This window comes from Narcine bancroftii, chromosome 4 (genome assembly GCF_036971445.1).
Source record: "Narcine bancroftii isolate sNarBan1 chromosome 4, sNarBan1.hap1, whole genome shotgun sequence".
Taxonomy (NCBI): Eukaryota; Metazoa; Chordata; class Chondrichthyes; order Torpediniformes; family Narcinidae; genus Narcine; species Narcine bancroftii.
In genome coordinates, this window is record NC_091472.1 from 75,787,358 (window position 1) to 75,814,378 (window position 27,021).

General features: G+C 41.3%; 1 protein-coding gene across 2 annotated transcripts in view; it reads right to left on the minus strand.

The window, feature by feature from the left end:
• Positions 1-27,021, minus strand: part of LOC138760695 (utrophin-like) — a 632,519-nt gene that overhangs the window by 488,254 nt on the left and 117,244 nt on the right. For both annotated transcript variants that reach the window (XM_069931641.1, XM_069931640.1), the window contains one exon: positions 19,212-19,273. In XM_069931641.1, the coding sequence (XP_069787742.1) occupies positions 19,212-19,273 (62 nt within the window). The remainder of the gene's footprint in view (positions 1-19,211; positions 19,274-27,021) is intronic.

Here is a 27,021-nt window from a genome sequence, read left to right on the forward strand (position 1 = left end):
TCTAGCCATAAACTAGGTTGTTGCTATTGCTGTTGCTATTTGGCTACATAGGCTCACACCTAAGAATCCTACCCCATTTACAAAATCATCCCTATTTGAATAGACAGCAACGGGTTATTTCCAAAAGCAAAAGGTTCTGGATGATTGCCTTCCCAGCTTATGGAATAGGCAGGACCTTGAGAGAAATCATTAATTTTGCAACTGCTCTTGAACAACTAGCAAACAGTACTGCCCTCTCCTTAGTAAATACACAGAATGAGGTGTTGCACATAACCACTGAAATGATCGCTATCCGGCAAACAATTCTACTGAACCAGATCGCTCTGGACATGCTTGAATCCTCATTAAATCATCTAATATAACTGACCTCTCCAAACATATCTCTGAGGAAATTAAGGAGATCAAGGAGGTTCAAATTAAAATGAACAATTCCAACAGCAGAGGCAGTTCTGGTTGGTGGCCGTTTAACTTGTTGGGAAACTTTTGGGGCTCAATGGAACCATCTTGCTGATAATCATTACAGTTATGGTACTATACAAAGTAGCTTACAATCTGGTAAAATGTGCAAATATTATGATTGGTTATCATGGAATGATAAGCAGGAAGGAATGTAAAAATTTATAAGGCTATCACTTAGAGGTTAGAAATAAATCCGATCTCATACAGGTCTACAAAGGTTACATGATGACACTGTGCTAATTGTGTCCCATTGAATCCAACACAGTTGCTGGAGAAATCATTCATAGGTTAAATTGTGTTCTGTTGAAATGCCCCAGACAGAACAAGATATTGAACTAATTATTTTGAAATTGACACTTACTACAATGTCAGAGATCACACCAAGGAATGCCAGGATACTTTTTGCCACAATGGAAAAACAGGAACAGAATCATTCTTCTAATGAGACAAATTAACATCTTGTAATTAACCTCGAAACCAACCAAAATGAACAATGCAAACCGATGCAACTTACAAGTAACTTGACACTCTATCAAAGGATCGAAACTCTGAGACAATTATCAGGCTGATAAGGGATAATGTGTAAGGCTGATGGTTTTCCATTTCCTCTCTGTATGATCCATCTATTTGTATTTGCATGAAAAACCAATCAAACAAACATAAAAACCTCACAAAGATAAGCGTATACAGAGCCGTTGTCATACCCACACTCCTGTTCGGCTCTGAATCATGGGTCCTCTACCGGCATCACCTACGGCTCCTAGAACGCTTCCACCAGCGTTGTCTCCGCTCCATCCTCAACATTCATTGGAGCGACTTCATCCCTAACATCGAAGTACTCGAGATGGCAGAGGCCGACAGCATCGAATCCACGCTGTTGAAGATCCAACTGCGCCGGGTAGGTCACATCTCCAGAATGAAGGACCATCGCCTTCCCAAGATCATGTTATATGGTGAGCTCTCCACTGGCCATCATGTCAGAGGTGCACCAAAGAAGAGGTACAAGGACTGCCTAAAGAAATCTCTTGGTGCCTGCCACATTGACCACCGCCAGTGGGCTGATGTCGCCTCAAACCGTGCATCTTGGCGCCTCACAGTTCGGCGGGCAGCAACCTCCTTTGAAGAAGACCGCAGAGCCCACCTCACTGACAAAAGACAAAGGAGGAAAAACCCAACACCCAACCCCAACCAACCAATTTTCCCCTGCAACTGCTGCAACCGTGTCTGCCTGTCTCGCATCGAAATTGTCAGCCACAAACAAGCCTGCAGCTGACGTGGACATTTACCCCCTCCATAAATCTTCGTCCACGAAGCCAAGCCAAAGAATGTTATGTACCGCCAAAAATGCAGAAATATGGTTTAAAAAGGGTCCCCTTGCTGCCTGTAATTTGAACAAGGTTCAATGCAGTCAGTGCTGAACTCATGGCTTGTATCCCTTGTTCCCAATGGCATAATAATTGTATGACCATTGTGAATAAACCGGGTTGAATTCTCCATGGTTCTGCTGTGGTTTTCCATTTCAGTACAACCAGTCTTTAACAAGGTCCCTGACAAAGAGCAATCCAACCAATAACTCAACAGTGGAACAGGCTGACCAAGTTACTCTGAACTCCATGGCTGTGAAGGTGGATGAAGGCTGCAACAAATCCATCACCTCTAATCTTCATAGTTTTCGTGCCATTGGAATTAGTTGGTTGTTTGTGCTTCTTGGAGTGCAATACCTGGTACAAATTAAACAAATACACACACAGGCATTTTCGCTCTGTGGGCCAATCTTCCTCAAGTCTTTCGATGATTGGGGAAGGGTGACAGGAGCAAGCAAAGTGATGGCTGGAAGCTCCTAGCCAAGAGGCAGCACAAAAGCAGTGAATACTTGATTCAAATGCTCAACTTTTGGACAAGAGCAGGAAAGTTGACCAGTAGCAGTATTCACGTCTGAGCAATCTTATTTAGGATCCACTTTGTTCACCCTGAACTTGGAGGGAGCAAGAAAAGGAGCCCTAAAAATAATCTGCTTCACTCCATCCTGTCTGGAAAACTGCATCCAGAGGGATCATCATCATGCAGTCAAAAAACATCGAGAAGTGAAACTATGAAATGTGGAACCTGGAATATTCAAACTCTGATAGATAACCCAAACTTACACCCACCAGAGAAAACTGCCTTTGTTGCCCAGAAACTCCAAAAATTCAGCTTTGATATTGTTGCTCTGAGTGAGACTTGTAGAGCTGAAGAAGAGCAACTAAAGGAAGAGCAAGGTCAATACACCTATTCCTGGAAAGGACTTGATCCTGAACAACCATGGAGTATGTTTTGGCATCCGAAACAGCCTACTTCAGAAACTGACAGAGCAACCACTGGGAATCATCTCATGACTCTGCGAATCCAGCTCTTCAAGAACCAACATTCCACCATCATCAACGCCTATGCTCCAACTATGGATGCTGAAGATGAAGTAAAGATGAAATTTTATACCCAACGATGATGTCCTTTCCTCAGTTCCAAACGACAAGATTAATGCCAAAGTCGGGAAAGATCATAGGGTCTGGACTGGAAATAATAAGCAAGGATGAAGTTGGCAAAGTCAATGCTAATGGAACACTCCTCTCACCAAATGCATTGAACATAACCTGGTGATTACAAACACCATATTTCATCAGAAAAGTAGGCACAAAATCTTCTGGCAGCATCCACGCTCCAAACATTGGCACCTCATCGACCACATCATCGTATGATCACGGGACTCACAAGATGCACTGAAAACAAAAGCTGTTGCCAATGAGTGCTAGACAGATCATCGACTCATCTCATCCACCATGAAAATGAAGATTTGGCCCAAAAGAAAGTACCAAAATCAAAACACTATTAAAAAATTAAATGTTGACACCTTCCAAGATATCAACCTGCTTCAACAAATCCTACCATCTGTAAAAGAACACTAGAATCAATTGAAGAACATTATCATCACCTCCTGCAAAGAAACAATTTGGTTCAAGATAAATAAAACATCAGAATTGGTTTGATAATAATGACAAACTACTCCAACAAGTCATCAATGAAAAGAGAAAACCTTTCATCTCCTTACAAAATGACCAACAACAGGAAACATTAACAGGAATGCAAGGCTGCAGACCAGAAGAGCACCCAAAATCTGAAAAATCAATGGTGGAGAAAGAAAGCTCAAGGATTTTTTTTTTTTTAAATGCACTGAAACTGTTTTTGGTCCATCCACTCATGGTCAAGCCCCTCCAAAAAGCAAAGATGGTTTAACCATCCTTTTCATTTCATAGCATCAAATTGATCATAAATTCGGATAAAACCAGCATTCATTTGAACAGTCATATTCTCCATGTGTTTTGCAATATCTTCCAATATAGGATGCACTGCTTCAATTCCTACTATTGTCTTCTGTTCAACTGAAGAAGGAATAGATTTTAAACTGAGGAACTTGAGTTGCTTGAGGCCTACCTTCCATGATACTACCTGCAGCCATTAGAGCAATGCTGACATCAATTCTAGTTGGAGGGAGCACTTTGAAGATCTTCCAAATGAAACAGTTTCATTTGACAGGAACATGATTAACAACATTCCAGAACAGCCCATCAATGACTCCCTAAGTAAAATCCCAACATGAAGAAGGGACACGAAGAATAAAGTCGCCAAATTTATGGTTAAACCAATGCAGGAAATGAAACTTATGGATATATGGAGGAGGCAACACCCAAGAGAGAAGGAATATTCATATTATTCGAGTAGGCATAAGACATACTCAAGGATTGATATGTTTTTATTGTCGACCCATATTCAAGGGAGAGTTAGGAAAACTGAGTATAAAGCTAAACTACTATCTGATCATTCACTCCTGTTATTAGCAATAGAACTGGAGGTCATCCCACCAAGAACATATAGATGGAAGTTAAACTCCATGCTACTTAAAAGGCAGGAATTTAGAGAGTTTATTGAAAGCCAAATTAAAACATATTTTGAAATAAACATGGAATCAGTGAAAGACAAATTTATACTATGGGACGCAATGAAAACCTTCATTAGAGGCCAGATAATAAGTTATGTAACTAAGGTGAAAAAGGACTACAATCGGGAAATAGAGCAGTTGGAAAGGGAGATAGTAAGTACAGAAAAGGAACTAATAAAAAGGGATAGTATAATGAAAAAGAGAGAATTGGCGGACAAAATAATAAAATACGAAACATTACAAACATACAAGGTGGAGAAGAACATAATGAAAATAAAGCAAAAGTATTACGAGCTAGGAGAAAAAACACACAAAATATTAGCCTGGCAACTTAAAACAAAACAAGCTAAAAGAATTGTATTGGCATCAAGGAAAAAGGATAAACAAATTACATATAACCCAACAGAGATTAATGAGAACTTTAAGGAATTTCATGAACAATTATACCAAACTAAGAACAAGGGGAAAGATGATAAAATAGAAGAGTTTTTAGCTAAAATTGAACTGCTGAAATTGTAAGAAGAGGAACAAACCAAACTGATAAAACCATTTGAAATAGAGGAAGTACAGGATGTATTAAAAAAGCTGCCAAACAATAAAACACCAGGAGAGGATGGATTCCCAACAGAATTCTATAAAACATTTAAAGAGTTATTAATTCCTCCTCTCCTGGAAGAAACACGAAATTTGCCAGGTTCATGTAAGACAGCAATAATTACAGTAATACCAAAGACGGGGAAGGATCCATTAACACTAGCATCATATAGACCAATATCTCTATTTAACTCTTTATTAGCTAACAGATTGGCCGATTGTGTACCAAAAATAGTAAAACAAGATCAAACTGGATTTATTAAGAAAAGAAGAACAGCGGATAATGTCTGTAAACCTATTAATCTAATTCATGCAGTTCAAGGAAATAAGAAACCAACAGTGGCTGTTGCTTTAGAGTCAGTAAAAGCCTTTGACAGGGTAGAGCGGAACTACTTATTTAAAGTATTACAGAGGTTCAATCTACCAGAAAAATATATTAACTGGATTAGAGCATTATATAATGGACCATTAGCAAAGGTAGTGGTAAATGGATATGTATTGAACCAGTTCAAACTAAGCAGATCAACTAGGCATGGATGTTCATTATCCCCCTCATTGTTCGCCTTAGCAATAGAATCATTGGCAGAACTGATAAGAACAGAAAATAAAATAAAAGGAATAAAAATAAAGGCGGAGAATAAAATCAGCTTATTTGCAGATGACATCATAGTATACCCAACAGAACCAGAAATATCAATAAAAGAATTGCATAAGAAATTGAAGAAATATCGGGGTACAAAATCAACGCAAAGAAAAGTGAAGTGATGCCAATGAGTAACGCGGATTATACAGAATTTTAAAAAGAATCACCATTTAAATGGCAAGCACAAGCAATCTGATTCCTAGGAGTCAAGTTAGATAATAAGTTAAGCCACTGTACAAACTAAATTATCAGCGACTAATAAAGAAATTGCAGGAAGACTTAGAACATTGTGGAAAGAATTACTGCTAACGTTGATAGGGTGGTTAAATTGCATTAAAATGAATGTTTTCCCAAGATTACAATACTTATTTAAATCATCACCAATTTCCTTAACAGAGAAATTCTTTAATGAACTAAGGAGAATATAAAGGAAATTCCTGTGGAAGGGGGGGAAAATGAGGGTAACGCTAGATAAATTAACAGAGAGGTATAGCCAAGGTGGTTTGCAGTTAACAAACTTTAAAAATTATTATAGAGCAGCACAATTAAGGTATTTACCAGATTTTTACCAGACAAGGGAAAGACCAGACTGGACTAAGATAGAACTCGATAAAGTAGAGGAGAAGGTACCAGAACATATACTTTATAAGTGGGATGAAAAGCTGGTGCAATATAAAAGCTCACCAGTATTACATCATTCACTTAATATATGGAAGAAGATCCACTTAGAAAGGAAAAAAACAAATTATCAAATACCAAAATTATTATTGACACAAAACCTACTAATCCCTTTTACAATAGATAACGTTTCCTTTAGAGAATGGGAGAGAAAAGGAATCAATAGAATAGAAAATTGTTTTTTGGGAAATAATTTATTAACATTTGAACAGATAGATGTTTTCGCTGTTAGAAGGTAATGGGAACAACAGAACATGCAATTTGGGCATGTACAAAAGTGAATGTGTTTTGGGAAGATCTAAATCAGATATTAAATAAAATCACAATAACATACCAAAAAATCCAGAGATATTTCTTTTAAGTAACGTAAGAAGTAAAGAATTAGGCCTTAAATTGGATAAAGCGCAAAAAAGATTTATTATCATAGCCTTAGCTGTAGCAAAAAAATGTATAATGTCATCTTGGAAAATGGAAGAGAGCCTGAGAATACAGCAATGGTACATGGAAATGAATAAATGTATTCCATTGGAAAAAATAACATATAATTTAAAAAATAAAGTCACATTATTTGAACAAATTTGGGAACCATACATGGAATATAACAGAGAGGGCTTGCCTCGGACCTCCACCCCTAAAATGATAAGACAAAACGACTTGATTCAGTGTGTAAAAGTAGATGACGCATTTTTCTTGTTTATTTTTCATTGTTTTATGATTTTATTGTATTGTATATGTTGACTATTGGTTTTGGAGGGGCGTGGGAAGGAGGGAGGGAGGGTAGGGGAGAAAAAAGGGAGAAAATGTCACTGTATATTTAATGAGAAAAGTTTGTATATATTTTGGTTGATGTGGTTTACTGTGTGAAAAATAAAAAATTATTAAAAAAACAAGCAAAATGGTCATCTTCCTTACCCATAATCCTCCATGCAGCTGGAACTGTTTTGCCAGCACCAGGAAAACATCAAGCGGTTCCTGCTACTTGAGGAAATATGGGTAAGGAAAACGCCATTTTTGTCCATTGATCCCGCATTGAGCAAGGTGCTAGAGCTGCCCTGAAGCAGCCTGATGAGATACTGGACTGGAGTAGCCCGGTGAGGCACCAGAGCCGTGCTCCAGTGAACTGTCACAGCACTGCTCCCAGGGCCGTTATCACCATGAGATGAACCAGACCTCAGAGGAGGTGCTGGCAACTCTCTGAATATTTTGCCCTGAAGTGGCAGTAACATTTATGTTTGTATCCCACAAAATGCAAGGGGAGAGATTATGTGCATGCAGCAGGAAAAATACCTCACGCCTGTCTTGCCCAATGTTTATCTTCACCGGGAGACACCTTGTGTTATCTGTGGCCTACAGGTGACTCTTGCAAAACAAAGGCATATTCTGTTCCCCACTGAAGCTGGGCAGAGTTATTCCAGGATAAGAAAAGAAGTTCAGGTACAGGCTGCCCTTCTCAGCACTGCAGACAGGCCGGTTCGACCCGGCCTCGAGTGCAAGAGGGACGGCATTCAGTCACCATCGGTGCAACAGCTATTAACAGCAATGGGTTTGCAGTTCTCTGGATAGCATGCTCCTGTGCCCAGCTCTGAAGTGGCTGCACATCAATATTCGACACTTGTTTCTCAGACAAAGCAAACAAGTCTAATCTTAATGCAGCCACAGAGGCTTTATACAGAGGAGTGGGGAGGAAGGGAGAGGGCAAGAAAGACTGCTTCTCCCACTTCTCACCCCGTTACAATGAACCTGGTTGTGAGGAACAGTGCTGATTTAGGGAATGAGAATTCATGACCACTGAGAAAATGTAATACACACGCAGCCAATCTTCATAACTAGCCCAATTGTACATGGCATTTCTTCTTGGACATTTGGCTCTGATGTGGCCCTCTTTGTCACATAGATGACACCGGGATTTTTTTGAAATAACAATTACCCGAACTATGGTTATCTTTTCCACAGCGGAAGCATTCTCTTTGGTTTAATTTTCCCACTACCTGCGACTCTCCTTGTACGATATCCATGCTTTGGCTGCCCATCTCGAAACTTAAGGCGGTATCACATGCAATCTTACTCCGCAATCATTGCTGTGCATGACTAACCTGTCCCTTAATTCAGGGTCTCTCCAAAATTACAACTTTCCGATAGTCTATGCAATTCAGCCAAATATTACGATTTTGCCTGCTTTTTGTTTTCTGGAATAAAATTTTTATCTTTCAACAATTACTACTGGTTTAGGCGATAGGTTTTCTCCTAACACAGCATACAAATCTTCATAAGACCTAGTACTCGGTCTTGCAGGTGCCAAAAGAGATGTCATCAATTTATATGTCTTCCTTCCCACTTTGCTAAGAAACAGTGCTTGTTTCTGCTGAAAGCTTGTGTATCCGTTATATTATGGGCAAGACAAAATATTATCAAATCACTCCATATAATCATACCAGCCTTCTGATTATTTGTATTCTCCAAAACATCCTTCCACCATTTTGAATCCTCTTTCCTTTGTTCTCTTTGCTTCAACCTATGGTTCTTGTAGTCTTCATCTTGTAATCTTCGAACCTTCTAATCTTCTCTCCAACATTTGGAGTGTCAAAGAGGTTTGTTTATTTCCTCATTGTCAATCAGTTGTGTATTTGAGGATTAGAAGTACACTTGCACACAGAGATTTGGTCCATCATTCATCCTTTATTGTAAATCTAAAATAGTTCCCCACAGTACACAATATATATGTATATAGGTCATACGCTGGTGCATGTGTATATCCACGACACTAAAAGTTTGCCGATGATACCACAGTTGTTGGCAGAATCACAAAAAGCAACGAGGAAGCACAGAGAAGAAAGATAGATTAGCTCGTTGAATGGTGTAACGACAACAACCTTACACTCAACGTCAGCAAAACCAAGGAGATGATTGTGGACTTCAGGAGGAAGTCAGGGGAACAAGACTAGTCCTTATCGAAGGCTCAGTACTGGAGAGTGTTAAGAACTTCAAATTCCTGGGTGTCAAAATTTCCAAGGATCATTACTGGAGCCTCCATGTCGATGCAATCACAAAGAGGTGTCTGAAGAGATTTGGTAGGAGATCATTCTGACTAGTTGCATCACTGCCTGGTATGTGTCAACTCTCAGGAGAAGAATAACTCGGCCTGTGGCATCACAGGCACCAGACTTCATTCCATCAAGAACATCTATATGAGATGGTGTCTTTAAAAAGCTGCCTCAATGCTCAAAGACTCCCACCACCCAGGCCACACCCTCTTCACTCAGGAAAAAGGTACAGGAACCTAAAGACCAAGGACTCAACGGCACAAGGACAGATTCTTCCCCGCTGCCATCATAATCTTGAATAATCATTGAACCAAAGTCACTGCCTTACTTTTCATGCATTTTTTTTTTATTTTGTAATGTTGTAGGATGGTAATAATATGCATGTTTAAATTACGAATTTCATGACTTGTTCATTATAATAAATTCTAATTCTGACACGTCTGTCCATGGTCTCATGTACTGTCAGACTGAAACCACCTGAAAATTGGAGGAACAACAGCTCATCTTCCAACTGGGCACCCTCCAATCGGATGGCATTAATATCGGCCTCTCTGGCTTTTGCTAAACCTTCCCTCCCCCCCACCACCTTGTTTCCTCTGTCTGTCTCCATTCCCTATCTCCTTTCGCCCAGACATGATAAATTCTACTTCATCCCTTATCACATCCAATTAACACTTTTGTTGATCAGGATTCCTCCCCCATTGTTTGAAATCCAGGATTTTCTTTTTTTGGAAAAATTTATTTAAAATTTTGCAAAATATAAAACACAAAATGAAACTAAATCTACCCCCTATAAGCCCCCCTCCCAACTTTCCGACCCTTTACCACTTTCCCCCCTTGTAGCTTATATTAAAAAAACATTTACATAAAATCATAATAGAGGTTGAAATGTGGTGTGTCAATTTACATCGTTCATACATTCCAAATACAAAGTCCACATTTTAACAAAAAAAGAATTATTATTTTGTAAATTTTACGTTTTCTTCTCTAAATACAAACATAATTCTATTTCTTTAGGGCATCTTTGTATATTTAATTCAACATCATCTTTCCAAGTTTCAGCTATACATTTTCTAGCCACCACCAAACCCAATCGGATAAATGCAATTTGAGGTTTTTCCAAACGTGAACCTGCTGTAATTGGATTCATATCAACACATCCATAGATCTACATATAGTTCTATTTGGAACAAATCTTGCAAAAATTTAATTACTTTCTTCCAAAAAGGCTTGACATTTATACATTCCGACACAAAATGCACAAAAGTACCAGTATGATTCCCACTTTGAAAACACAAATCTGATTCACTAAAACATCATCTTTTTAATCTTTTAGGAGTTAAATATAACTGATGCAAAAAATTGTAATTAACTAAACTATAACATACGTTAATTAATTTTGTAACGCTATCCAAACACAAAATCTGGAAATTTCTGATATATCCTGCTTCTGCCTTTTCTGCATTGTCCTTGAAGCAAGGCTCAGGCCCAAAACATCAGCAATATATCTTTGTCTCCTGTAGATACTGAATAGACCATCTGAGTTCCTCCTGCATTTCGGTGTTTTTACTACAATCACAGCATCTGCAACCTATCTTGCTTCTCTCTATTCAAGTACCTGCCTAGATGTCTCTCAAATATTACTATTGTTTTTACCTCTACCACCAATTCTACAAGCATTCCTTTGTTTTAAAAACCTGCACTTTAAATCCTTTTTAAGGCTCCTCCCTCTTATCTTAAATCCATGCCCTGTGGGAAACAGACTCTGGATATCCACCCGATGTGCAGCTCTCAATTTTATGCACCTCAACCATGTAATCTTTAGCCTTCTTAGCTTCAGCTAAATCAATTCCGGCCTATTAAGTCTCTGCTTGAAAACAAAAGTCCTCCAATACAGGAAACATTCTTGCCAAACCTGATTTCTGTGGTGATACAACCACTGGACTGTCAATGGCTACCTGCGCCTGTCCGCACTCCTGCACTGCCTACTTCAGAGGGCAACCCATTGTACCTACAGGGACGTGACCTGGGAGACTGCCAATCACCGGCCCGCATAAAGGCTCACGCTGGCCCTTGGGCAGGAGCAGAGTACACAGAAGCAGAAAGGATACTGAGCGTTGTGTGCAAGTTTTAAGTCAATTAAAGCCTGTCATGCAGCCTTTCATTCTTTGTGCTTGTTCGCTTGCACTGCAGCGCACAATTTCAGTCACCTCTTTCCTGTAATGTGATGACCGAAACTGTACAAAATACTCCAAAATTTCTCATCATGTTGATTTATTTATTTTGTTTTCTGCTTGGATTTGATGGGCCTTTTGGGCTAAAACACTTTACGTTCATGGGCAATTCAAATAAATTGATCAGGATCTGTATTTGGAGAATGGTCACAGATATAGTGGGCTGACTCTTGAATCTTTCAGCATTCCACCCAAACTGTTAGGCAAAATCTTGAATCAGCATTTTGTTTTTCAAAAAATATACCACCACATTGTAAAACTGGGCAACAATATAATTGCATAAGATTTCCTATAATTCTGAAACATTTCACTCACAGTAAAACGGTAAAGGAAAAACTCGCCCCTTTTTACCTTTCGCAATGTAATCAATGCTCCCTTCCATCTAGTCAGTGATAATACACAAATGTGCTGGAGAAATTCAACATGTCCCACAGCATAAAAACACAATGAAATGATGGCAGCAAAGGTATAAAACCAACATTTTGGGCCTGATCCCTTCACGCAGACACTTGAATAAAAAGTTAGAGGGAAGTGAAAGGAAAGGGAGCACAGGCCAACAGATGGACATGGATAGGAGGGAAGGAAAGAAAAGCTGAGAATTGATCAGGAGAGGGGATAACTCTGAATGCAGAGCTGAAGGAAAGGAAACAAAGGGATAAGGGAAGAGTGAGGTAGACAGACAGGGAGTGGGAGGAGAGGAGACATAGGGAAAGGGAAAGAGATGCAGGGGAGAGGAGGGGCTAATGGAAACCAGGGAAGTTTATGTTTGGAGGGTGCCCAAATTGATTCTGAGGTGTTGTTCCTACAATTTGTCAGTGGTCTCACTTTGGCAGTGCATGAGACCACGGCCAGTCTCATCAGCAAGGGAATAGGCCAGGGAATTGAGATGAGTTTCCACTGATCATACATGTTCCCTTTCATTCTCTATCCTCCTCCATCATCATGAATCATCTCTAAACGCCCACGGTTCAGGTCAAAATTATTTTGAAATGATCACCCTTATTTAACTCTTCACAAATGTTGCTAGCCAAGCTGTCCTAAAGCATCATTTACTGGTACATATTTTTATTTCAAAATAAATCAATGTTTAAACCCTTAACTAAAATGGTCCTGGTGCCTTCCATGTTATAACTTCAATCTGTTAAGCTTTGGCAGACTGAGGTGTGTAAACTTAAGAAAACTCTAACAAGTTTTCAATATCCTCATGAGTCATGAGGGATGGGCAATAAATTGGATCAATTTGCTTGCAAAGCCCACCACCCATAAATATATAAACACAGCATAGCCTTCCACTTCAATACTGCTTCTATTGCAAATAACTCAATTCAATATAAATTGTTCATTACAATTCAGGTCAAAAGCCAATTTGACTCAATCTACATTGACAAAGTTCCAGTAAATAATGTTGACTCTTCTCCCCATCCTGAGTAGAACAGTGGTTTGTAATACGTAACCAAAGATTTTTTTTTCAGTTCCAAACACTGGAGTGAAGGGGAGGAAAAAAATACTTTCACATGGGAATAAATGAAAAGTATTTTAGGAGACACACTTTGCAATACATTGCATCCAACTCTATTCCTGGAAAACAATTTTTCTCAAGTCAGAAAAATGTGGTTCCCTGCTATCCTTTGTTATATCCTTTAAACAAAAAAACATTTTTCCCAGATACATATTCCCAATCAAGATCCTGTTTCAATTACAACCCTTTTCTTTTTATAAAATTAAGATTCTGAATACATTTAGGCATCCTATTACAACTAAAAACAGAATGCTGAAACTTAGCAAATCAAACAGCGTACTTTATATTGCAAAGAAAGATCTGTAACCAACACTGAGCTTGAGCTTTTCATCAAGATATGAGCAAAATGTAGACAGGCAAATGAATAAAATGGTGGAGAGGGTGGAGCACAGGCCCATGGGCAAGAGGATAATGGAGGGAGGCACATAACAGGGGAGGGGGATAGCTGAGTTTCTCATATAATTCGAAGCTTCTCCAACATTGTTTTTTTTTTATTCACTCATCTCTTCCCCACTAATCGCCCCCTTAGCACCTTCCCATGTGACCATAGGAAGTGCCATACTTGTGCCCTCACCACCATTCGGGGCCCCAAACAGTTCTTCCAAATAAAGCAACACTTCAATTATGAATCTGTAGGAGTCATCCACTGCTTCCATTGTGACCTTCTCAACATTGGAGAAGATGGATGCAAATTGGGAGGTTGCTTTGCTGAGCATCTTTGCTCTGTCTGCATCAATTACAGGGGCCTGCCGGTGGCCAACCGTTTCAATTCTGCGTCCCATTCCCGAGCCAACATGTTTTTCCATGGCCTAATGCACTGCCAAACCAAGGCCACTGGCAAATTGGAGGAGCAACATCCAATATTCTGTTTGGTCACTCTCCAAATGAATGGCATTTAACAATGACTTCTCAGGTTTCTACAAGACCATTCCCCATTCTCCCTCTCTTCCCTATCCCTCTGTCTTCTTTCTTACAGCTCTATGCCATATTCCTCTCCATTCACAGAGCTAATGCCCCCTCCCCGTTTTCTCTTGTGCCATCCTTACTTATCGACCCATTCCTCTTGTCTGTGATCTATGCTCCTCACCCTGCACCTGCCTACAGTTTGCTCACACCTTGATAAAGACCATAACCATGAAACATTGATTTTGCAGTATGAAGTATGCTGTTTGACCTGCTGAGTATCTCCAGCAATGTGTTTTTACTTCAATCACTGTGTCTGCAAACTTTCGTCTTTCATCCTATTACAATTCCCCTACACAGTTCTTGGAAGGAGGTGACACAGCAGCTATCTAATGCAAATCTCTTTAGATTTCTTACCTCTCCCACCATTTTCCCAAATAGCCCAACTATGATTCAAAATGTAGATTGATAGACCCAGCTTCTCACTTCAAGGACCTCTGCAAGCGTGATATGAAAGCCTTAAAAATCAACACAGTGCTGAGAGGATACCAGAGAAGACTGCAACAAATGGCGTGGTACTCTTCATCAACACCTAAAGCAAGGCAAAAGAGTGATCTTGAGTCAGGATGAGGAGCGGAGAGCTAAGCGAAGAGCACAGCAGACAACAACTCAACAATGCCCTATATTTGCAGCAACTGAGGCAGAGCCTGCTGTTCCAGGATTGACCTCCATAGCCACAGTCGATGCTGCTAAACAGGCCAGTGACAAGAGGCACTGCTGCTTATTTCACCTTGTTCCCGGTTACAATGGTCACTTCGCTGCTTCGTTCCACCTTGTTCTGCTGGCAGAGGCCCCACTCCTGCCGGGAACCCTGGGTGTCCACTGCACCTCTGCTCAAAGATATCAGTGACAATTCAATTCTGTATATTTTCTTACAAGAACAAAAACCTAAAGTAGGTCTGCTTAATGCAAAAGAAAGGTGAGAACAAGATCTAATCATGATAATAGATCATCAGGATTGGCAAAATTTATGTAAAGAAGTTATATCTAATACTATCAATGTAAGATATAGATTACTCTATTAAAATTTTTTACATCAATTGTATATTAGAAATTGAGTAGATGGAGATCGAATTTATCGAACCAATGTTTTAGATGTGGATAAGAAATTAGGACTTTCTTTTATTCTACATGGTCTTGTTTGAAGGTTAATTCTTTTCTAGATTTCTGTTAGTAAATTTTTGCAACGAATAACTGGAGTGATTTTTCCATTAAACCCTGAATTATTGTTGTAAGGAAATTTTGAAAGTATTACTCCTAAATTATTGTTGTCAGATTTTCAATTAAAATTTGTTAAGTTAGCTTCAGTAGTAGCAAGAAAATGTAGTGCTGTAACATGGAAATCTAATGCTTCATTAATATTAGATAGATGGCATGCTGAGATTCAACATTGTATTCCTTTAGAAAAATGTACTTACAATTTGAGAGGCTAGAATTATGAGGTTAATTTTTTTTTTTATTCTCCTGATTAGTGAAGTTTTCCCTGAAAGAATAACAATTTTATGATATTTCTGGGATCCTTGAGTGTTGGATGATGCAATCCGAATTAATTATTATACAGTAATGATATTATGTATTTTAGTTATGGGATTAGATTAGGTTTGGGTGAAGGGAGGGATTAGAGGGTTTTTTTTTAAAGTTTTATGGTTATTTGCTACTGTTTGTTATTATGATCCTATATATGTTGATTAAATAAAATATGAAAAAAGGTATCAATGAGAAGACTAATGGCCCCTGATCCAAGCTCCTGAATGTGGAAATCATTCAAAAGTGCAGAAAATTGATTTTTAAAAACACGGAAATCCACGGAAACAACCAACAGAGACCAAGAAGATTGAAAACAAGCACAAGGCCAAATACAGGTATTTGCAATTGGGACCACGGGATCAGTCATGTCACAAAATGGATACAATTTGGAATTTTGCACACATGCGCAGAGTACCGAAGTCTTAAAAGCAAACTTAAAAAATTTTTCATTGCATGTTTGACGATAACAAAAAGCTTACTGAATTTGTCGATCAACCTTAGCAAATCTTTCCACATTCTGGTCCATGCTCACCAGGTTATTCAGCGTTGTGGGGTCCCAGGGTCTAAAGGCTGGGTGCGGCCATCTGGATTTCTGTGTGCATACATGAGTCTTTGGTTGGTGCATGTGCAGTGGGTTCGCGTGTTGGAGTTCGGTTTGGATATGTGTGAGAGTTAACGATATTGAATTCGTACTCTTAACATGCACCAACTGAACTCTTAATACGCAAACCCACTGCGCATGCACCAAGCGAAGACTCGGAAATGCGCACAGGAAGCAAGATGGCCGTGCCCAGCCTATGGACCTTGGGACACTGACTAGCAAGGTAAGTACGCACATTTTGACTCCTATATGCTCTGTATCCTTGTAATAGTTTTCAAATACCACATAATCCACATAAAGAAAAACATACTTTTTTTTTAAATTTCAGTTTATGTGTGGATGGTCATAAGTTGCAGAGGTCGCAAGTTGGGGAATACCTGTAGAGCATTGCTCTACGGTACTATCTAGCATGGCCAGTCACAAATTGGTTCCATTTTTATCAAATAAATCAAAGGATATTCAGAAAGGATCAGTGTAATGCCAAACAACTGTAAGATGCTGTTATAATTTTGATATCAAATTCCACAAGTTCCCAAATTACCAAAAAATCGATGACAATGAAGATACAATTTCACCATCATTGTATCCAATTGCTTTGGAACAACAACATACACAACATTCATTCTATATGGGCAACCTGCCAAATTCCTCTTTCAGCAAATAACTACCTAGTACTTCATGGAAAATGTTATGCCACAGGAAATAATATGCCAATCTCAGCAATCAATAACTCTCAATAACATCTGCACTAAAAAAAATGATTTGTATGAACAATATGGAATTTTACCGCCAATGAAGGAGAAGTTGAGGGATCACACATCTGTCCACATTGATGGAACAAAGGAGAGAATTTTTAAATTCCTAGGGGTTTATAGCCATTTTTACACTAAAAAGCTGCATACACGACCCTTCGCTTGAAGCTGATTTGCCTGTTCACACAGAGCAGAAGAAAAGTCAAGTTGGTGAGTCCTTTTACACAGCAAGCCACCTTCCTGAAGCAAAAGAGACGGGACGTGTAGCACAGCAGCTTCAATGCCCAATGTAATGTGTTGAGAAAAGAATCAGATTTTGTGCATCTGGACACAAAGGTTTGCAATCACACATACAGTAGCTTTTATTAATTGTGTACTGTTTAACATTTTCCCATGCTCTTTTATAAATTGTGTCCACGTGTGTTTTATTCCTGCAATGTTTTCCCATGCCCTTTCATAACTTGTGTATGTTTTATTCCCGTTAATATTTTCTCACACTCTTCTACAAATTATTCAATGTTAATAAAAGCTATGTGTGATTGCAAACCCTTTTGTCCAGACCCACCAAACCTGATTCACACAGGCAGTGCTGACATTTGCACACTAAGCAGCTAGTAGACTCCCTATGAACCTTTTCTGCACCCAACATCATGATGTCATCTTCCCTTCAGTTTTCAACTGGCCCAACATCAATACACTCCACCTCTGACACTACCTACCTTGGCAAATTAAACCCAGCTAAGTTCAGACGCCCCCCCACCCCCATCCATCCATCTTTGGAGCGTTTACACAGTTAGGTAATTTGAAAGTTCAAAAAACAGGAGGCTCCAGAATGTTTAAAAAAAACTCAACAGGTTCCTTACACACTCCAACCTCCCATCCGTTTAAGATGTTTGTTTGAAGTACTGCCTCAAAGCAGCAGTGAACACCATAAAGGCCCCCATCCTCCTGTCACAACCTCATCTTACTTCTACCTTCAGGCAGTAGGTACAGAAGCCTGAAAACCAGCACCTCTAGCTTCAAGAACAGTTTCTTTCCAATAGTTAGACTCTTGAACCTCCCCTTGCTACTCTAATCAAGGTATGCTCCAAAACCACAAAATATCTGTTTACACTATTTAAAAGTCACTTTCCCTTTTGCAATGGGATCATTGCAAATATTTATAATCTATTTTCTTGCATTTGTCCCTTTTTAATTTAAATATACTTTTGTAGTTTTTGTGAATGAGATTGTTTTTAAAAAACACAATAATTTCAGTACAACCAACAACCTTGCATTCAATATTAGCAGAAGCAAAGAAATGAGTCTGGACTTCAGGAAGAAGTCAGGAGAACAAGAACCAATCCAGTGGAAGAGGGTCAAGAACTTCAATATCTTGGGTGTCAACATCTCCAAGGATCTGTCCTGAAACCCCAATGTCGACGCAATCACAAAGAAGGCTTGCCAGTAGCTGTATTATGTGAGGAATTTGAGGAAATTCAGTATACCACCGAATACTTTTGAAAACTTCTACAGGTGTAACATGGAGAGCATTCTAGCTGGTTGCCTCATTGATTGGTACAGAGGTGCCAACATTCACGACAGAAAAAAACTCGAGGGTTGTTAACCCGGCCTGTGACATCACGGGCACCAGTCTTCACTCCATCGAGGACGTCGACAAGATGAGGGGTCTTAAGAAAGCAGCCTCGATCCTCAAGGACCCCCACCACCCAGGTTTTGCCCTCTTTATTCTGTTAACATCAGGAAAAAGGTAAAGGATCCTGAAGATAAGCTCTCAGCGGCAAACAGACAGCTTCTATCCCTCTGTCATCAGATTCTTAAATGAAAAATGAACCCAGACACTGCTTTACTTTGACTTTTTCTTCCACTATTTATTTTCCAAGGTGGGTTATGTAAGGTGGCCGCAAAACAAATTTTGTGACATGTTCATGAGAATAAATTCTGATTCAGACATGTGCATGTTGCACAATGTGACAATAAATTACTCCCAGAAACAAAAACAAAAAAATCACACTCCACTCTTGAAAATGAAATTCCATATTCACAAGAAAATCTGTCCCCCTGTCGAATCAACTAAACACCTCATATTTAGATGCTAATATTCCTCACCAGCTCATTTAGTTTTACATGCCACATAACAACTCTCGAGTTTCATGTTTGTAATACACAAGGTGGAGATATTCCAGATATCAATATTCAATCTTGTAGAATACAATGTTAACATTACCTTTGCAAAACGCACATTTATCCATTTTGTGAAGGTTTTCTTCTGTACATCATCATGTTCATCTAGAATAAAAAGATCACAATAGGTTAAAAACAAAATTCCTTTGCAATGACATGGAAACTAAAAGAAACAATAAGTAATGCTGGTCTTAAAAATTCCAAAATTTTTTGTTACTTTCCCTTCTTACACTGATTCATATTTGGTGCTGGCTATCCTTTTTTTCTTTGGAGTGAAGAAAGATGAGAGGTGATTTAATGGAGGGGAGGCCTGCATCTGACGTGGACATTCTTTGGCTTGGCTTCACGGACGAAGATTTATGGAGGGGGTAAAAGTCCACGTCAGCTGCAGGCTCGTTTGTGGCTGACAAGTCCGATGCGGGACAGGCAGACACGGTTGCAGCGGCTGCAGGGGAAAATTGGTTGGTTGGGGTTGGGTGTTGGGTTTTTCCTCCTTTGCCTTTTGTCAGTGAGGTGGGCTCTGCGGTCTTCTTCAAAGGAGGTTGCTGCCCGCCAAACTGTGAGGCGCCAAGATGCACGGTTTGAGGCGATATCAGCCCACTGGCGGTGGTCAATGTGGCAGGCACCAAGAGATTTCTTTAGGCAGTCCTTGTACCTTTTCTTTGGTGCACCTCTGTCACGGTGGCCAGTGGAGAGCTCGCCATATAACACGATCTTGGGAAGGCGATGGTCCTCCATTCTGGAGACGTGACCCACCCAGCGCAGCTGGATCTTCAGCAGCGTGGACTCGATGCTGTCGACCTCTGCCATCTCGAGTACTTCGACGTTAGGGATGAAAGCGCTCCAATGGATGTTGAGGATGGAGCGGAGAGTTACCCCTTCATAAATCTTCGTCCGCGAAGCCAAGCCAAAGAAAGAACAAGACTATGAAGCATAGTCAGTATCTTTTTCTCCAAGGTTGGAGTAGCAAACCCCAGAGGACATCTGCACAAAGTGAAGGGAGACCTCAGGGGTAAGTTGTTTTTAAATAAGGAGTTGAGGGTACCTGGAATGCATTGCCAGGATTGGTGCTAGAGGCTGGAACATAGGGGCATTTAAGAGATTCTTAGATAGGTATATGGATGAAAGAAAAATAGGAGTGATCACAAGATCAAAGAACAGAATTAGGCATTCACCCCATCGAGTCTGTTCTGCAACTCCAACATGAGCTAAACTGTTCTCACATCTAGTTCCAAATTCCAGCCTTTTCCCCATATCCCTTGATACCCTGACTAATTTGATACCTATCAATCTCCTCCTAAAACTCCCCCAATGATCAGGCCTCAACACCGGTATATGGCTATGAATTCCACAAATCTACGACCCTCTGATTAAAGAAATTTCTCCTCATTTCAGTTTTAAATGGGTACCTTTTCATTCTAAGTGTGCCCTCTTCCCCTGGATTCACCCACCAAGGGAAACATCTTATTCACATCTACTCTGTCCAATCCTTTTACCATTTGCAATGTCTCTATGAGATCCCCTCTCATTCTCCTCTACTCCAATGAATACAGTCCAAGAGCTGCTGAACATTCCTCATATGTTAGACTTTTCTTCCAGGAATCATCCTCGTAAATTTTCTCTGAACTCTCTCCAACATCATTAATCCCTTCTAAGGGGCCCAAAACTGCACCCAGTACTCCAGGTTAGGTCGCACCAGTGCCCCATCGAGCCTCATTAACACCTCTTTACTCTTATACACTATTCCTCTTGAATGCCAACATAGCATTCACTTTCTTTACTGCCGATCCAATCTGGTGGTTAACCTTTAGGTTATCCTGCATTAGGACCCCCAAGTCCCTTTGCACTTCCAAATTTTGAATTTGCTCCCCTCCAAATAATAATCTTCCTGTTTATTTCCTCTTACAAAATGTACAACCGTACATTTCTCAACATTGTATGTCATCAGCCATTTCTTTGCCCACTCTCCTAAGCTGTCCAAGTCTCTGCAACTTTCGGTTTCTTCAACACTTCCTACTTCACCACCCATCTTGGTGTCTTCTGTAAACTCAGCCACAAAACTATTCAATCCATAATCTAAATCATCATTATACATTGTAAAAAGAAGCGGCCCCAACATCGACCCCTGCGGAACACCACTAGTAACCGGCAACCAACCAGATCCCTTTATTCCCATCCTTTGCTTCCTGCCCATCAGCCAATGCTCCATCCAATCTAATATCTTTCCTGTAATTCCATGGACTTTCATCTTATTAAGCAGCCTCTTATGCGGTACCTTATTGAAAGTCTTTTGAAAATCCAAATACACAACATCCACAGCCTCTCGCTTGTCCATCCTACTTGAAATTACCTCGAAAATATCCAATAGGTTGGTCAGGGAGGATTATCCCTTCATGAAACCATGCTGACTTGGACCTATCATGTCATGCACCTTGAGGTATTTCATAACCTCGTCCTTGAGGATTGACTCCAATAACTTTCCAACCACTGACGTCACACTAATAGGCCTATAATTTCCTTTTTTCTGCTTCCCTCCTTTCTTAAACAGCAGAACTATATTAGTGACCTTCCAATACTCCGGAACCATGTCAAAGTCTATTGATTTCTGGAAAATGATTTCCAATGCCTCTACAATCTCCAAAGCCATCTCCTACAGAACCCGTGAGTGCATCTCATCCGGTCTGGGAGACTTCTCTATCTTTAGTCCATCCAGCTTACTAAGAACTATCCCTTGTAGCGCATTGTGTGTGAGCACAGCAAAAAGACCGAGACAACAGGCTGAGAGCTCGAGTAACACACCTGGTTTACTTTGAATTCCATGCTGCCCAACTCCGGTCCCGCCCCTGCATTCCAACACTTATGTCATAATGACGCAAGCGCACATGCGCCCTTCCAGTCTGGACCTGAAGAGACGGTTTGACAACGCCATCTTTACTGTGGCTGCCCCGCTGACCATGCCTGACAAGCAGGTCCAATTTGCCACTACAAACATGTACATCGCCACATAAACCACCCCCTACCCAAAAGAACTGGCACCAATGGTCTTGCGATGCATTGAGAGTGCGGTCAGCTGACTCGGCAGCCGAATCTACGTACCGGTGGAGGAACCTGTACTGGTTGGGACAATTCCAGGTGGGCTGGTTTCAATCAGTCCAGTGTGAATAATTCCTCCTTGCCCCCAATGTCAAGTGTAAAAGTGAATGCATTTCTTTGCAGCACTTTGTAGGGTGGTCCTTCATGGGGTGCTGAAGGGGAGTCCTGTGCACGCCAGTTCGCACGAATACACACGAACAGGAAGGCAAGTCAGGGGGGGGGGGGGGTAGTTGCAAGGTGGCTGACCGTGTCACGATGGTGACAGTGGTGCAAGGGAGCCCAGTTTGTGTCGCAGCCACTCAAGGACAACTGCGGTGATCGTGGCTAGATTGTGTGCAAGAAGAAGGAAATGGCCCCGGACTGAAAGGGTCTTGCCATAGTCTAGTTCAGCAGAGAAGGCTCCAAGGTTGTCCTTGGGCCCTGTGTGTATCCCCAGGAGCACCCAGGGTAGTTCATCTACTCAGTTGGGCTTCTTGAGCCGTGCCACCAGTGCTGATCTGTGGTGGCAATGGAAGCTTTCAACCAGCCTGTTGGCCTGGGGGTGGTAGGCCATGGTGCAATGCAGCTGGGTGCCCAGGAACTTAGGGAGCTTGGTCCACAAGGCAGAGGTGAGTTGTTATGTCCGCTGGGACACCAAAACAGGATGCCCAGGAAAGAGAATAACATAACCCAAACATATGATACAGTGTAAAGTGCACCTTCCTCAGTTATACATTTATCACATTTAGAGAAGAGATTATAGAATTTAGCCAATTGAACTCCCAGTGTATTACCTTAAATTGTAATAATGAATGTCCAGCATAAAGAGAGGATGAATAGACTTGTTTCAAAATAGAATTCCATGTAGTTTCAGAAAATGTTTGTTGAAAATATTGGTCCCCTAATTTTTTTAATTTGTCCAGGGAACTTATCCCTAAAATTTATACGTAATTCTGGTAAATCTTGTCCTTTTGTGGCCTGTACTTCGGGTTTGCACAGTTTTAACACCTTTCCATTCCACTGTTCTATTGCCTATCTCGTCGAAATTCATGGAGGTTTCGTCCATGTTTCTGATATTTGCGCACGCAAACTTGTGTTTCTGCCGATTATATATAATAAACTGGTGAAAACTTTATGCTCAAGATCTTTTAGTAGTTTCTGAGTAATTCTTGGTTTTTGTCATAATACCAGATTTTTTGTGTTCTTGAAACGGTTGCACCAGCTGACAGTAGCCTCAAAATCTTTACTGAGTTCTGGGTGCAACTTGGCCCGCTGCAGTGCAAATGTTCAGGTGACTATGTAGCAATCTTGCCTCTGTTCATATACCCTTTCTATGACATGATTTTCCAACACTGGCCAACAGTCATTCCTTTTTGCAACAAACATTGCCTTTTTGCAGGTGATTTTCTTAAAGTTTCTTTTTTCCTCCAATCTCTTATCAACTTCTCATATACATCAAATTTTCTTGCAGCAGCACAAGTTGTTAGTTTTCTTGGCCACTTCTACCACTTTTAATTTAAAACTCGTTTCATAGTTTTGTCACTAGTTGTGTTATGTTGATGGCTCCTCCATGATAGCAATCACCTCTGACCAATGCCCAGCAGATCAATCCGCACGATCTTTGGGAGTCAACATATTCGCCGGTCAATGGCCCATCTCAGGCATTGCGATCTTTGGGGGTCGACTTATACACCAGTCAGCAGGCCAAACTCAGGGATCCTGAAAATTGGGGTCGTCCTATATGCCAGATACACCATAAAACCCGATAAATGGGGGTCAACTTATAGCCAAAATATACAGTCGACAGCATCGAGTCCACGCTGCTGAAGATCCAGCTGCGCTGGGTGGGTCACGTCTCCAGAATGGAGGACCATCGCCTTCCCAAGATCGTGTTATATGGCGAGCTCTCCACTGGCCACCGTGACAGAGGTGCACCAAAGAAAAGGTACAAGGACTGCCTAAAGAAATCTCTTGGTGCCTGCCACATTGACCACCGCCAGTGGGCTGATAACGCCTCAAACCGTGCATCTTGGCGCCTCACAGTTTGGCGGGCAGCAACCTCCTTTGAAGAAGACCGCAGAGCCCACCTCACTGACAAAAGGCAAAGGAGGAAAAACCCAACACCCAACCCCAACCAACCAATTTTCCCTTGCAACCGCTGCAATCGTGTCTGCCTGTCCCGCATCGGACTTGTCAGCCACAAACGAGCCTGCAGCTGACGTGGACTTTTTACCCCCTCCATAAATCTTCGTCCGCGAAGCCAAGCCAAAGAAGAAGAAAAAAGAATGGAAGAAAGGCAAGCTTAAACCAGAGAGACTGCCTCAGAAGAAAATGACAAAGGCAGTGCAGTCTTGAATTATGGATTTCACAATTGTAATTGGATCAGGCATGTTCCATATTCAACTTCCTGAAAATATTAAGAGAAGTACTGCAGCATTGATTTCCTCCCTCACACTCATGACCTGATACACATTGAGCTCAGTCATAAAATTCCATGTAAGACCGTTATATTAATGATGCAAGGTCAGACTAAAAATAGACTGATAACTTTCTCCACTTGTTAGATTTGTAAAATATTTGCTAACCGACAATTTCTGTTTGGTAATTAATAAACAAAAATATATTAACCCTCTTGTGTCTAGAATATTTCATAAAAGCATCAGTAAAAAAAACAAACAAAACTAATCTATTCTCCACTATTCATAGTAATAATGAAATTCATTTTAGAGCACAAAATAAGAGGGATGTGGGCCTTTGCAAAGTCAACATACAAAATACACACAAAATTATAAGACTGCAACAAGAATCATGTGGCAACTATGAAAAAGGAAAATGGTACATCAATTTTAAAAAAGGGACACATTCATGAAAAATATTTTGTAAAGCAGAGTCACGTGATGGAATAGTAGCTTGTCGAGTAGAACCAGCCATCTCCAGAGAAAAGGGAAAAAAAGTTTGAAAAACAGAGCTCATTAAATACAAAATACAGGAAGAGAAAGTTACAAAGAAGAGACAGAAGATGGCACCTAAAAGAGAGAAAGTAAGAATAACAGAAAAGGGAAGAAGGAAAATCACCAGAGAAGAAAGAAGAAGGCCTTACCTGCACATCGGAGTGGGGAGCCCCATGGATAGGAGCGGCCAATCTCCGACATTGGTGAGTCCCCGGAGGAGCGGTGTCCTCCCGACCGGCGGACTTCAAAAATGGCTCCCAGAGCCAAGCAAAGGTGCACAACGGAGGAGTCACGCATGCGCAGTGCACAAATAAAAGAAAAGGTTTACGCCAGAAGGAGGGGGACCCAGCTACGGAGCGGTCAGATGTGGATCAAACAGCTGAGAGACGCCCAGCATCAGGGCGTTCAGCTGGGGAAAGCAAGCAAGAAAGCAAAGAGGAGCGGTTAGAAAAAGAATGAAGGGCTGGAAGAATAGCAATGAAGCGGCCTGTAGTAGGAGGCCCCAGCAGCGGGAGGGCCCAGCAGCGGGAGGCCCCAGCAGCGGGAGGGCCCAGCAGCGGGAGGGCCCAGCCGCGGGAGGGCCCAGCCGCGGGAGGGCCCAGCCGCGGGAGGGCCCAGCAGCGGGAGGGCCCAGCAGCGGGAGGGCCCAGCAGCGGGAGGGCCCAGCAGCGGGAGGGCCCAGCAGCGGGAGGGCCCAGCAGCGGGAGGGCCCAGCAGCGGGAGGGCCCAGCAGCGGGAGGGCCCAGCAGCGGGAGGGCCCAGCAGCGGGAGGGCCCAGCAGCGGGAGGGCCCAGCAGCGGGAGGGCCCAGCAGCGGGAGGGCCCAGCAGCGGGAGGGCCCAGCAGCGGGAGGGCCCAGCAGCGGGAGGGCCCAGCAGCGGGTCGACCTGCAGCGGGAGGGCCCAGCAGCGGGAGGGCCCAGCAGCGGGAGGGCCCAGCAGCGGGAGGGCCCAGCAGCGGGAGGGCCCAGCAGCGGGAGGTCCCAGCAGCAGGAGGGCCCAGCAGCGGGTCGACCTGCAGCGGGAGGCCTAGCAGCGGGTCAACCTGCAGTGGAAGGCCCAGCAACGGGTCGACCTGCAGTGGGAGGCCCAGCAGCAGGTGACACAGCAGCTGGAGGCCCATCAAGGATGGAGCAGCAGCTCATCAGAGACGGATGAAGATACACAGATACAAAGAAGAGAAGAAGACACAGACATAGATACAGACACAGAAGAAGAGGAGGAAGAAGACCAAGAATTTCAAAGGAATGAAGAAGGTAAAATAGAAGGACAAAGTTTAGATAAAGCCTTTTTTGAAGAACAAATGAGGTCAGTAAAAGAATGGCTATCATTAGAATTTAGTTCAATCAAAAAAAAAATGAAAAGAGCTAAAGACAGAATGCAAAGCCAATATTGGTCATGACTGCAATAGGGAAAAGAGTAGAAAATGTGGAGGAACGAGAGCTGCTATAGAAATGGAGATAAATTATTTAAGAGGGAAGTTGGAAGAGAGGAAAAAAAATTAAGGAGACACAAGATTTATTGTCACAAAAAATTGACTTATTAGAAAACTACAGTAGGCGAAACAACATAAAAATAGTGGGCCTGAAAGAAAATGAAGAAGGATCAGATATGAAGGAATTTATAAAAGGATGGATCCCAAAGGTTCTGGGAACGACTGATTTAGATGAAGAAATAGAAATCGAAAGGGTGCATAGAGCACTAGTCCTGAAACCTCCACCACATCAAAAGCCGAGATCCATATTGGTAAAACTTCTAAGATATACGACAAGAGAACATACTGGTGCAGGCAAGAAAGAAAGTTAGAGAAGACAATAAGCTGTTGAAATACA